Consider the following 14,856-nt stretch of genomic DNA (forward strand, 5'->3'; position numbering starts at 1 on the left):
CCGCTGAATCCGAACACAGGGTCACGGGGGTCTGCTGGCGCCAATCCCAGCCAACACAGGGCACAAGGCAGGAAACAATCCTGGGCAGGGTGCCAACCCACCGCAGAAATGCTAATATCCTCCTAGTCAAAAAAGAAATTAAATAGATGCAAGTATAGGTATACATATAAATTACTGCTCTGTTTCCAACCGGGTGACACAAATGGTGACTGTGGAACCAGTGTGTAGGTGAACTAACCTATTACACTGCTGGTCAAAAATTCACATCACATATTGCATGTCCAACAGGGAAAAATATAAAGTGGCCTCGTGAAGTACATTGTTTTTCTGAAAGCAAAAGCGGAGCTTCACCACATGCTTGTGTCAGTGGGGGTGCAGCTTCAGCAAAAGCAGGCAGACACAAAAAGTGCCAATTCGATTTTACATTATTTTTTCCAAATACAAAATAAATGGCAAAAAATTTATACGAAATAAATATTCGTAAAAATCCACTATTTGTGCTTATCCAAATACTTGTATTCGGATTTGTCTCCACCCTTGCATTACAGGGTAAAGCAAAATGTTTAATCTGGGCCTAAACCAGATCCAGAATGTCACATAAAACTCAACTAGCTCACAATCAAGTTCTTCACTTGCAAATACATTACGTTAAGTTCAACGTTCTTAGAAAAATGAGCTTGTTCAATGGACGCACTCTTTTGAAGTAGTTCATGCACAACACAGCCCAGAAGTGTACTGCACTGACCTTTATACCCCTGACCTGATGATGTCACATGCCACGCACTTCTGGTTGACCTCTCCTAACAACTGCTCGGCAATCAGACTAAACGGAATGCACAAAATGGTGGTGCCCATAACACTAACAAAATAGTGCCGCTGCAACACATGTTGACTTTTAAACATTATTAAGAATGTGTCCAAATTATTAAATATGTGACTAAATAAAATTAAATTAACCCATTGTGTTCTTTGGTTTCCCTAAAGAAAGTGTTGGTTATTGTTAAAGGCCAAAAAATGATTATGCACAGCTCATATTTTTAAGATCACAAAAAGGACATGCACAAAGCTAAAAATGAAGCGGCTTGCGAGAAAGTGGCGTTTTAAGCCTTCGGTGCCTTCTGTTATTCTGGGGAATGTGAACTCAATCTCAAATAAGATCGACGAACTGGCTGCGCTGGTGAAAAATGTCAGAACCTACAGAGAATGCAGTTTGTTGTGTTTCTGCGAAACGTGGCTAACTAACACCATCCCAGATGCTAATGTGGAGCTACCCGGGTTTAGCACAGTTAGAGCGGACAGAGACGCAAGTACCTGTGGGAAGCACAAAGGAGGAGGACTCGCTCTCTATGTTAATACACGGTGGTGTAACTCTGGACATGTTAAAGTCAAAATCTCCACTTGCTGCAGGGACATCGAACTGTTGGCCATAAGTCTGCGTCCCTATTACTTGCCCAGAGAGTTTGGACATGTCATTGTTGTCATCGTGTATATTCCTCCTCGGGCGGACGTGGAGTCAGCGAGTGACATCATCCATTCTGCTGTTGCTAAGTTACAAACGCAGCACCCCGAGGCACTTGTGCTAATCGCTGGAGACTTTAACCATGTGACGCTGGACAAAACATTACCTGCATTCTCCCAGTATATGGACTGCAACACCCGGGGAAATAAGACTATTGATTTACTGTATGCAAACGTTAAAGACGCATACAGTGCCACCCCGCTGCCTGCGCTTGGGAAAGGAGATCATAACCTGGTTCTGCTTCAGCCTCACTACAAACCAAAAGTGAGAGTCCTACCTGCAACCACACGATCATTCAGAAAGTGGACCCCGGAGGCTGAGAATGCTCTGAGACAATGTTTTGGAACTACAGACTGGGATATTCTGCAGGGATCACATAGTGAGAACATTGAGGAGGTTGTTGACTGCACTACTGACTACATCAACTTCTGTATGGACATTGTAGTTCCAGTAAGAACTGTACGCTGCTATGCTAACAACAAGCCATGGATTACAAGTGACATCAAGGGCCTTTTGAACCAGAAGAAAAGAGCCTTTAAAGACGGTGATCAGCATGAGCTCAAGCGCGTGCAGAAGGAACTCCGAGTCCAGCTCAGGGCGGCGAAGGAGCAGTACAGGAGAAAGCTGGAGCAGAAGTTGCAGAACAACAGCATGAAGGAAGTGTGGGATGGGATGAAGATCATCACTGGCTGCAGCTCGAAGCGGGGTACCACCATTGAGAGAGACGTGAAGAGAGCAAACCAAATGAACATCATCTTTAACAGGTTTGACCACCCTAACCCACTCTCACCTCGGAGTACTGCACTCTCTACACATCCTTCTGCTGATACCAACATAGGAGAGACATCCCCACCCACAATTACAGCAGCGCAAGTGAGCAGAGAGCTGAGGAAACTTCGTGCCAGCAAAGCAGCAGGTCCAGATGGAGTATCGCCACGACTGCTGAAGGTCTGTGCATCAGAGCTAGGGGGTCCTCTACAGCGCATCTTCAACCTGAGCCTGGAACAGGGGAAAGTCCCGAGGCTTTGGAAAACATCTTGCATCACCCCAGTCCCAAAGGTATCACGTCCTGGTGAGCTGAATGACTTCCGGCCTGTCGCTCTAACATCACATGTGATGAAGACCATGGAGCGGCTGCTGCTTCACCACCTGAGGCCACAGGTCCAACATGCCCTCGACCCTCTGCAGTTCGCATACCAGGAGAAGGTGGGAGCAGAAGATGCCATCATCTATATGCTACATCGATCCCTCTCCCACTTGGACAAAGGCAGTGGCGCTGTAAGAATTATGTTTCTAGACTTCTCTAGCGCCTTCAACACTATCCAACCTCTGCTCCTTAGGGACAAGCTGACAGAGATGGGAGTAGATTCATACCTGGTGGCATGGATCGTGGACTATCTTACAAACAGACCTCAGTATGTGCGTCTCGGGAATTGCAGATCTGACATTGTGGTCAGCAACACAGGAGCGCCGCAGGGGACTGTACTTTCTCCGGTCCTATTCAGCCTATATACATCGGACTTCCAATATAACTCGGAGTCCTGCCACGTGCAAAAGTTTGCTGACGACACTGCTATCATGGGCTGCATCAGGAGTGGGCAGGAGGAGGAGTATAGAAACCTCATCAAGGACTTTGTTAAATGGTGCGACTTAAACCACCTACAACTGAACACCAGCAAAACCAAGGAACTGGTGGTGGATTTTAGGAGACCCAGGCCTCTCATGGACCCCGTGATCATCAGAGGTGACTGTGTGCAGAGGGTGCAGACCTATAAATACCTGGGAGTGCAGCTGGATGATAAATTGGACTGGACTGCCAATACTGATTCTCTGTGCAAGAAAGGACAGAGCCGCCTGTGCTTCCTTAGAAGACTGGCATCCTTCAACATCTGCAGTAAGATGCTGCAGATGTTCTATCAGATGGTTGTGGCGAGTGCCCTCTTCTACGCAGTGGTGTGCTGGGGAGGCAGCATTAAGAAGAAGGACGCCTCACGCCTGGACAAAGTGGTGAGGAAGGCAGGCTCTATTGTTGGCATAGAGCTGGACGGTTTGACATCCGTAGCAGAGCAACGGGCACTCAGCAGGCTCCTATCAATTATGGAGAATCCACTACATCCATTAAACAGTGTCATCTCCAGACAGAGGAGCAGTTTCAGCGACAGACTACTGTCACTGTCCTGCTCCACTGACAGACTGAGAAGATCATTCCTCCCCCAAACTATGCGACTCTTCAATTCCACCAAAGGGGGTAAACGTTGAACATTATTCAAGTTATTGTCTGTTTTTTTACCTGCATTTTTTATTACTCTTTAATTTAATATTTTTTTTGCTGTTGGAGTATGTGAATTTCCCCCTGGGATTAATAAAGTATCTATCTATCTATCTATCTATCTATCTATCTATCTATCTATCTATCTATCTATCTATCTATCTATCTATCTATCTATCTGCACACTGTTGTTCCAGAACAGTCATTTCTTTTTAACCAATCAATTTTAAATTAGGGCGGCACGGGTGGCGCAGTGGGTAGCGCTGCTGCCTCGCAGTTGGGAGACCTGGGGACCCGGGTTCGCTTCCTGGGTCCTCCCTGCGTGGAGTTTGCATGTTCTCCCCGTGTCTGCGTGGGTTTCCTCTGGGCGCTCTGGTTTCCTCCCACAGTCCAAAGACATGCAGGTTAGGTGGATTGGCGATTCTAAATTGGCCCGTGTTTGTGTGTGTCCTGCGGTGGGTTGGCACCCTGCCTGGGATTGGTTCCTGCCTTGTGCCCTGTGTTGGCTGGGATTGGCTCCAGCAGACCCCCGTGACCCTGTGTTCGGATTCAGCGGGTTGGAAAATGGATGGATGGATGGAATTTTAAATTAAGCTTCTGAATTCATAAACCAGGAAGTGTATGAAAAAGCAAATAAAATCTCAATTTTGAATATAAAGAAATATTCTTCCTTTCACCTTAGCCATGTGAAATATCTGTCACTGTTTACATTTCCAAGGTAGCTAGGCTTTTCATAATGTGTTTTTAATATAATGCAAGATTGTCTTCCATCTTTATGATGTCAATTTAAAGCTGATTTAGTTAAAGGTGAATGACAGCACTGGAACAAACACTCTGATGTTGCTCCAGGAAAAAAACAGAAACCTGGCAAAATCAGATACATCTTCAGTGGGCACAACTGCCTGACCTGGGTAAACACAGAAAAAGACCATTAAACAGTTTTTTTGCTTAAAAAGGTCTGATCTTATATTAAAGTCAATTATCAGATATCCTGATAATAATTATTTTAGACTATTAATGTGGAACAATAAAAGTGTACAATACTTGGCACTGAATTATCATTAAATCTGCAGAAATGAGCCCGAAGTTAATGATTTTAAGCATGCTGATTTTTATTTGTAACATGATGTGTGGTTCCTGGGCTCTGCTTCCTACCTGCAACATTGCTGGTTAAATAACCAACTCTGGTATTTAAAATGTTAAAATATTTGTCTCTCAAAACTCAAAAAGAAGCTTGACTCCAGTAGGTCTTAAAATGTGAGAAGGTCTTACAAACACAAAATAAGCCTGGCATTCAAACTCCAGAAGTCAGCTTGTAGCCTGCATACAGTGTACAAACAGGACCAATGCTTATAAATCTCAATAGGGAGAGGGGAACCAACCAAACCCCTCGCTGAGAGAACATCTGCAAGATTTCTTGATAATAAAAACATTTTATTACAAATGATTAACGAAAAAAACAAAACTAAATATGGAAAGTTGCCTCTAAGACCTAAACCAAGCAGAGTCCAAAAAAACAAAGGATAAACTAAATAAACTAGATTTTGGATTAATCCAAAATCCAAGAAAATGAGTCAAACGATAAAAGACATAGAACTAAGGCAATCAGATGGTACACATAGTTTTTTTTTTTTTTTTTTGTTCTTTATTTCGTCTTATATGATTTCTCATATTAGAAATTTGTTAGTTTTCGCATACCCCTTGGGGTCAGAGCGCAGGGTCAGCCATTGTACAGCGCCCCTGGAGCAATTACAGGTTAAGGGTCTTGCTCAAGGGCCCAGCAGAGTAGGATCTCTTTTGGCAGTGACGGGGATTCGAACCGGCAACCTTCTGGATACCAGCGCAGGTCCTTTGCCTCAGAGCCACCACTCCGCCCTTAGTTCAGCCGAGTCCTAAACACATAATTATAAAGAAAAGGACTAGGACAAAATTACAAGTAATGCAAAAATTTGATCAAAGAACAGACAAGGGTGTGAAGAAAATTACAGAATACACAAAACCCCATGAATAACCAGAGTGGAAACGGATCAGAGCTGAACACCTACTCTAAATCAGTCATGAATGGTCACATGAGTGAGGGCATAAATCTTTGCCAAGTATTTGATGCAGACTGAAGGACAGACCTGCAGTAGCTACAGTACAGGACAATAGCCACTTTTCCTTAACTAGGCCCATTTTTTCCCCAATTTACGTGCCCTGCTCAAAACTCACCAGACTTACAGCACTTACTTTTAAAAAGTGATGGCCATTTTTAAAGATACCTCAGCAACTGAGATGCCGTTATGTAAGATTATTACAACTACCACATCATGCTGTTGTCATTTTGTTATATAAGATAGAAAACTAATATATGCACTGTAATTAGCTATCATGAAAAGCAACAGTAGCTCAAGTAGAATCCTTTAATGAAAGTAAATTTAAGCTTCATTTCAAAAATAATTAGAATTTTTTTTCTGGTTGGGTAAATAGATTAATTACTAGGGAGATGTATTTTGCTACACAATTATTTTGGATAGTGCAAATTATTTTCCTTCTATTTCAAAACACAAATTGACTTTCGTAATGAAACTGCAGAAACTCTTGAAAGATCACCGCAGGCATAGCTGGCTCTTGTATTGATGCTTCCCTGCCAAAATATACTTACCCTCAAGGTAATCCTCCAAGAGAAGCTAACCTAGTTTTGTACAAATTCTATTAATTATAATAACCTTGGAAAGTGATTGCACAGTTTGTTAACTGCTTTATCTGGCTATTATAACTTGAGAACAGTGTGTGTGTGTGTGTGTGACAGAGTGTTATTTAAAATAAGAAACGACTGTGTTCATGTACACGCACATTAATGCATAGCATAACACTACCTATGTCTTGTAATTTTTGAGGAAAATCTAGAAACATGCCCAAACCAAAAAAACAAAAATAGCCCAGGCATGCACAAAAGGGGTGTTTTATTAAAACACAAAGGGTAGAATCACAATGAAGGAGTGGAACAAAGAAAATAGGATCAATAAAGAAGATTTATAGCCTCTTTAAAGATGGCTAGGATTCCTGTCTATCTCTGGGGTTACCATTCCACTTTTTGACTTCCTCACACCTTTTCTCTGCAACCACACTGGCCTGTCCTCCTCCTTCTCCTCCAAGGTGAGCCCTTGACACTTACCACAAGATGATTTTGGATGTCATTTTAAACTGTGCCCTTGGAAAACTGAGACCACCCTACTGGAGTTCCCATGGTATCCTGAAGTAATCCTGTGCAGGAGATCAAACATTCTGGCCGGAAAGGAGCATGGTTTCTTACCCAGATGGGAGGTCAGAGCGGAAAGACATACAGACTGGCCGGCAGGATGAAAAAATAATTTTGAACCCGGCTGGTATAATATAATGGATGGACCAGCAGAAGCTGAGAGTCAGAAGCAGTTCCGTCCCCCATACGCCAGGTGACAGTGGTCCTCATGTAGCAGCCCAGTCAGGACAACTGTAGGGGTGCTTGGGAGTTGGAGTCCGGAAGTGCAACCCTGTTGGGTTCGTGGGTGCCTTCCTACTTTTCATATGTCCCAGAAATGCTTCCAGGAAGACACAACATGGCAAAAGAAGCATTCGCTGATCCAGTTCAAAAAGAAGCCAGCTTCCTCATAACAAGAAGTCAGAGTAAGGATGCAGCAGGCAACACTCAACGGGCGGAAGAAAGGAGGATGAATTGATTTGTTTTATTGTGATTGTGCAAATGATCTTTGGAAAGGTGATCTGGAATGTGCCAAGGTGTAATAAATATTTTTTTATTTAAACCAATGAGAGTATTGGGTGGCTCCAGCAGACCCCCGTGACACTGTGTTCGGATTCAGCGGGTTGGAAAATGGATGGATGGATGGAGTATTGGGTGTTACTGTGTTTTTGGTTTGGAGCACAGTGGTGCCCCCTTCTGGTTACGCCTGCCATCCTGGCTACCTAACTATAAAAGGAGCAGGCAGCTTTTTAGGTGCAGGAACAAAGGTAATAGCAAGTAGCTGCACTTGAAACTCAAACAAAGAAGAGTGCATGGAGACCTAATCCAAATCTTCGAAATTCTCAAATGCATCGATAAAGTAGACTTTGCAGAATTCCTTCAGCTAAGCAGAAAAACCAATGGAGACTAAAGGGGAAGTGCATTTAAACAAAAGGCAGGAAGCACTTCTTTACTCAAAGTGATGTAGAAATCTGGAACAAACTACTGAAACATGTAGTTGAAGCTAAAACCTTAGTAATTAGTTAAGCAAACAAGCTTGATAAGCTGAATGATCTCCTCTCATTTGACATACTTGTTCTTAAGTTCTAAATGATTGCTCCCGTTTCTCAGCCTGGGGACTCAATTGAAATCTCACTGCATTCAATAGTAACCCCCCAACATATTGGCCTGCTGGACAGGTAATGATACTAGTGACATCCCATCCAAGATGCCAAACATACTGAAATTTGTTGTACCGTCAGACACCCAATTAGATAGATAGATAGATAGATAGATAGATAGATAGATAGATAGATAGATAGATAGATAGATAGATAGATAGATAGATAGATACTTTATTAATATCCTGACACTATCATTTATGATATTCAATTAAAAGTTTGAACACAGAAAACTCTTTCTGCAGTTGCTTTACTTTTTATGGCATTGGGTCTTACCTGGTTATGCAGCTGCCAGGTCTGATAGTCCCCTTCTGTGCACCCTCGCCCAAAAATAGATTTGTAGTCGACTTTGACAAGTTGCCATTCAGATCGATGACTGAAATGTCCAAAAAACCTAAAAAGACCAAATGTTTACAAATGACTGATGCTGTTTCAAAAAACACATAACACACATACACACACTTTGTATTGTAGCTGCTGTTGATTTGGTGGTGCTAAAAGACATCAAACTGGACTTTTTTTGAAATGCTTGAACTCTCAAACTTTACTTCAAACCTTAAAAAAAGAATTGGGAAAGGCAGTGAAAATTTCCATGTTTAAGATGTTGAAAATAACCTAGTAAGACTAAAGAACTGAGTTCAGGATGCCTTACAGTAAACTTGTACTGCCTTACTCAAGTAGAACTTGGGAGAAATCAAACACATCGCCCATAGAATCTCCCACATGGCTCTCACAACATCCACTGACTCTTTAAAGACAGAAAAGTCTAGAAGTACGGTCTTCTTCAACACAAAAATATGACAAATATAGGCTCGAGGGGGCATTATAAAGCCTTAATTTCTCACACAAAGGTAGGACTGAAAATTTCCTGTAATTTCTTCCATGATTTAATTGTTATTTTAACAGAATGTCTAATAACTTGCTGTGTGAGGATGAAAACTGCATAGCTAAGTTAGCAGAAACTGAGTTAAGAGGAATGCTAGGGCTGACAGATGGGTGTGCACTGCACTTCTTGGCCTCTCCTATCCTACACAGCGTGTGAGGAAGAAGTCCACCTGGGAAATGTAGTCCAGTGTAAGAAAATAGCAGCTAAACTGTAGCAAAATGAACAAACAAAAATGAAAAATAAAAATGTAAAAAAAAATGAGTGGAGAGGGTAATACGAATGTTCAACGTATTATGCCACAGTGCTAAGGAACTCCCGTTTGAACCCTAGGCCCTGATAGACAATTAAATTAAATTAAATTAAATTACAAAATAATGAAAAGTAAACATTTACCAACTGAATGAGGTTTGAATAGAATAAAAAGTTGTAATTAACATGTTGCACCAGTATTAGCCTGTTATACAAAAATGGTGACCAGGCAGATTGAAGGAACTATAGGCCAGTGAAATTAACAATCATCACAGGTAAATTAATGGAAGGAATTATTAAGGATAAGATTGAGCAGCACATTTCAAGAACAGGAGTTTTACTGATCAGTCAACATGGGTTGAGATGTTTTACCGACATGCTGGAATTCTGTGAGGAAGCAACAAAAGGATATAGTCAAAGAGGGGCATACGATATTATTTATCTTGATTTTCAGAAAGCATTTCATAAGGTGCCACATGAGATGCTGGGCATCAAATTAAAAGAAGTGGGATTTCAGGGTGATGTTTGTAGATGGGTGCAGAATTGGCTCAGACACAGGAAGGAGAGGGTTATTATGGGAAGAACCCTATCAGCATTGGGTGATGTTAAGAGTGGTGTACCACAGGGGTCAGTGCTTGGGTTTTTAAGAACTGCTGTTTTTAATACATATAAATGATTTAGATAGGAATATACTGTAAGTAACAAGCGGCGGCACGGTGGTGCAGTGGTAGCGCTGCTGCCTCGTAGTAAGGAGACCTGGGTTCGCTTCCCGGGTCCTCCCTGCGTGGAGTTTGCATGTTCTCCCCGTGTCTGCATGGGTTTCCACCGGTTTCTTCCCACAGTCCAAAGACATGCAGGTTAGGTGCATTGACGATCCTAAATTGTCCCTAGTGTGTGCTTGGTGTGTGTGTGTGTGTGTCCTGCGGTGGACTGGCACCCTGCCCTGGGTTTGTTTCTGCCTTGTGCCTTGTGGGATTGGCTCCAGCAGACCCCCGTGACCCTGTGTTAGGATATAGCAGGTTGGATAATGGATGGATGGATGGATGGATGGATAAGTAACAAGCTGGTTAAGTTTGCAGATGATACCAAGACATTTGGATTAGCAGATAATTTGGAATCCGTTATATCATTACAGAAGGACTTGGATAGCATACAGGCTTGGGCAGATGGAATTTAATGACAGTAAATGTAATTACACATTGGAAGTAAAAATGTTAGGTTTGAATGCACAATGGAAGGTCTGAAATCGAGAGTAAAACTTATGAGAAGGAATTAGGAGTCATAGTTGACTCTAAGCTATCAACTTCCTGACAGTGTTCAGAAGCCATTAAGAAGGCTAACCGAATGTGATGTTATATAGCACGATGTGTGAAGTACAAGTCCAAGAAGGTTATGCTCAACCTTTATAATGCACTGGTGAGGCCTCATCTGGAGTACTGTGTGCAGTTTTGGTCTCCAGGCTACAAAAAGGTCATAGCAGCACTAGAAAAGGTCCAGAGAAGAGCAACTAGGCTGAGTCCAGGGCTACAGGGGACGAGTTATGAAGAAAGATTAATAGAGATGAGCCTATACAGTTTAAGCAAACGAAGATTAAGAGGATACATGACTGAAGTGTTTAAAATTATGATGGGAATTAGTACAGTGGATCGAGACTTTTATTTTAAAATGAGTTTCATGAAGAACATGGAGACACAGGTGGAAACTTGTTAAGGGTAAATTTTGCAGAAACGTTAAGAAGTTTTTCTTTACACTGGGAACCACAGACACCTGGAATAAGTTAGCAAGTAGTGTGTTAGACAGTAGGACTAGGGATTTTCAAAACTAGGATTTTTAGAAGAATTAACTGAATAGGACTTTGCTGGGCTCAAAGGCCTCTTCACATCTAAATCATTCTAATGTTGTAATGTTATTTAGAAAAGAGCAACACAGATGAATTAAGCTGTGGAGTATTAAAAAATCAGCCTGGAGTTTTTGATTTTCAGATTTTCTGGCTTTCCGGAGCAGTGTTTGGCGATTAACATAATTAAGAAAACATTAGCTTTACTTTTTGGCACACTTAACTGTTGTTAGAAGTATATACTCTATGGCGGCACATAATTTTTGGATAAAAGTCACATAATTCCAGAAAAATTGTGGGTCACAGGTTTTTAAAAAAGAGTGTAAGGTCACCACCTTCTGAATGTTCTGCAATACAAATACAGTAAATTGGACATTGATTCTTCTAATTCTATTCATGCAGTCTGACAATGTGGAAGATATAATTGTCAACTGATTTTCAAAAGACTGGATTTTAACCTCATGTTGGTTTACTGAATTGAGCAGTGAACCCAGTTAATTAATTAATTAATTAATTTATTTATTTATTTTTACTTCTACAATTTCCCCACAGACCATGTCTAGTTCTGTCTGGAAGGAGCTTCTAGCCGCTATAACATAATTTTTAAAATTAACAACAACAAAAACATTTATTTATATAGCATGTTTTCATACAAATGATGTAGCTCAAAGTGCTTTTACAAGATGAAGAAAGAAAAGAGAAAAATATAAAAGTAAAATTAGACAATATTAAGTAACAAAGAATAAAGTAAGGTCTGATGGCCAGGAAAAAACAAAAAAAAAAAAACTCCAGGGGCTGGGAAAAAAAAATCTGCAGGGGGGGTCCAAGGCTACAAGACCACCCAGCCCCCATTGAGCTGCAACATCAGAAATCAAATCAGTCTAGCTGCAATCAGTGTCTTCCTTATCCATGTAGAGGACCTTCTTTGCAGGACTGGAGAAGTAATGCTGAAACCTGTCTTGATCATGTCACTGTATTGAAAGAGTTTTACTTTTGTTGTGCTATACTAGACAACAAAGAGAATAATGATACAGATTGGGAAATTGGTGCTGTGTTAACGAAAACGAGGGTCAAAGGCAGGCGATAAAGAGCACATATAAACAAAACCAAAAATGCAAAGCAAAAAGTCAGAGTCAAAAAAGTAAGGCAAAGGTCTTATTCCAGTAGATCAAAAAATAATGAAGCACAAGAGCAGTTATTGTCTGCAATCTCAGATTGTGAAGTGTGTTTATGGATGCTCTTTTATCCCCTTGTGTTATTAGTGTCAGAATCATGACCTCTGTGATTATGCCCCTAACAGGGCAACAGTGTCCTACCAATGGGTACTTAATTTGGTGGGGCCCGTCAAAAACAAAATTGCAGCAGAAATGGTTCAAATTAATTACAAAACCAGACATTGTAGCAAGAAATTAATATTAACGTACAAAATAGATATATTGCCTCAAAAAACTCGAAATAGGAACTCTTAGAAGTATGGCTTCCTAATAATAAATAAGATAAAAATTAAATAAACCAGTACATCATAACAACTGTATTAGTCACTTAATCTCCATATATAAAGGTGCTTTCTTGCCTGATGTAAAGGAAAACTGATATTGAGTATGATAGGCTGAAAGCAAGTTATAGAGGATAACATATACAAACATAAGAAAAATGATCCATAAAGCACTGATTGTACACAGCAAAAATATGAGACAAACAAACACCATCAAGAAAATCTTACGTCATTATTTGATTTTCAGTCCCAGGCTCCACTAGTACTCCGTCGACAAAGAGTGGGGTCAGGGTAAAGCTGTATTTACTCCACTGTTTCCCTTCATCAAAACTGATCCTGTTAGGGTATAAAGAAAATATATCATTACTTCAACCCAAATAACTGAACACTTCTATAAAACAAATTAAAATCAAGAGAAACCATTTTATAAGATAAGTGATATTGAGGGACCATAAGAGAACTTACGATTGTAAAGGTACTTGTTCTTCAAGAAACTCCATTAATTTTAACAACAGCATAACACAACTGCTTTCAATTTTCGTTAATTCCACAATCAATTTGTTAGTTTTACTGATGTTGAGACACTGTTAGCTGTTATTGCACCATTCAGTGATTCTCTGTGGATGATCTCTTCATTGTTGATAACACTGGTCCGCACCAAAATGTCTGTGCACTTTATAGATTTAGGTGTGCTTAATCCATTTGTGAATATGGAATTTCTCTACAATAAACTGTTTTCATGAGATATTAGATTTAGTAAAAAATACACTTTTAGAAAAATATACATTTGTTTTTTGGCATGCTCAGTATATTATTTGAAGTGTATTTCTCGTTCTTAACATTAGTTGAGGTTGAAACGAACCAAAATTAAGTTATTTCCTACAAATTTGTTCCTTTTTGTTTCTATTCCTTGAGAATAGCTAGGAATTTATCTTTAAGGTAAGAAAGATGCCTTTTTATTGTTCAGGAGAGATAGATGCTTAAATTGTTTTTACAGAAATATACAAGCTAGGGTTGATCGAGCCATCATCTTGACCAGGTAACTGGCAAGCAAACAGTAAATACCTCACTCAAATTCAGAAACCTCAGGCAGAGGTTTTCTCTCAAAAATAAAAGAAAGTATCTTTGTTGGACCACAAATCTGAAAACTTTTCAGGGGTGCAAACTTCAAATCAAAGTTGTGCAAAGTTGAAAAAAAACTTGGAAAGCATTCATAATCATGTGTGTCACAATTTTCTTGATAATTAATTGAGGAGCTTCTCGCTTCCTACCTACCACTTGGTGCAACGCGTGTTTAAAAATCCGTTTCCCTTGAGAACATTGGAGTGGTCTCTGATGAACACATGGGGAGAGGTTCCACTAGGACATTGTTCAAATGGAGAGACGTTACAGTGAAAATTGGAGTAAGTCTGTATTGGCAAACATCTTTAGGTCATTCCACCGTGAAACATCTTTAGAGAATTAGAAGAGGACAAAACTACCATGTGACTACTTTTTGTAAATAATAATTATATTTAAAACAGTTATATGTGTAATTTAGAATATTTTCAAGTCTAAATAATTACTTTTAAAAAATATTTTTTCTCTAAAATATGTTTTTTTTTTCATTTTAAACCTTTATCTCAAACACTGCATGTGCTAGAGCAATTATTTTGCTAGATTTCAATTTATCAACCTCAAATCTATAAATATAGGAGTGGAAAAAAAAGTTTTTTGCAGATCAGTGTAATCAGACCCACTGCTGTTATGCCGTCAAAAAAGAGTTATAGCACTGAGCTGAGCACACACAGCTCTGCGCTGAACACATGCTCAAAGTGTTGAATTCTGCAAGTCTGAAAATGGACATCTTGGATCCTCTTTCACAGAATGGTGGTTGATTCTGGGGCCCTTAAATGCTCTACTTGCTCTAACCAAACTGCTGCAGATAATCCAGAATGCAGTGGCCCGTCTTGTATTCAACCAGCCAAGATGGCTCATGCCACCTCCTCTCTTCAGGTCAATGGGTTCCTGTAGCAGAACGCATTAAGTTCAAATCCTGATGCTTGCCTATAGAGTAGTCAATGGGCCAGCACTTGCGTATATGAAAACACTGGTGACTTGCTATGTTTCTTCTCACCCACCCAAGTCTGGCAGTGAATAGCATCTGGTGATTCCAAGTCTGCATGGTGTCAAGTCTCAATTCAGACTTTTTTCCTGTGTATTTCCTAGTTGGTGGAGCAAG

The 14,856-nt window shown here is 40.4% G+C and overlaps 1 protein-coding gene across 1 annotated transcript in view; it reads right to left on the minus strand.

Annotated features, from left to right (window-relative positions):
• Positions 1–14,856, minus strand: part of sorcs3a (sortilin related VPS10 domain containing receptor 3a) — a 1,273,344-nt gene that overhangs the window by 253,428 nt on the left and 1,005,060 nt on the right. Inside the window, exons 14-15 of the mRNA XM_051922209.1 lie at positions 12,864–12,971; positions 8,445–8,562 (exon numbers count right to left, since the gene is read on the minus strand). Coding sequence (XP_051778169.1) covers positions 8,445–8,562; positions 12,864–12,971 — 226 coding nt within the window. The remainder of the gene's footprint in view (positions 1–8,444; positions 8,563–12,863; positions 12,972–14,856) is intronic.

Source organism: Erpetoichthys calabaricus, chromosome 2 (assembly GCF_900747795.2).
Source record: "Erpetoichthys calabaricus chromosome 2, fErpCal1.3, whole genome shotgun sequence".
In the NCBI taxonomy this organism is placed as follows: domain Eukaryota; kingdom Metazoa; phylum Chordata; class Cladistia; order Polypteriformes; family Polypteridae; genus Erpetoichthys; species Erpetoichthys calabaricus.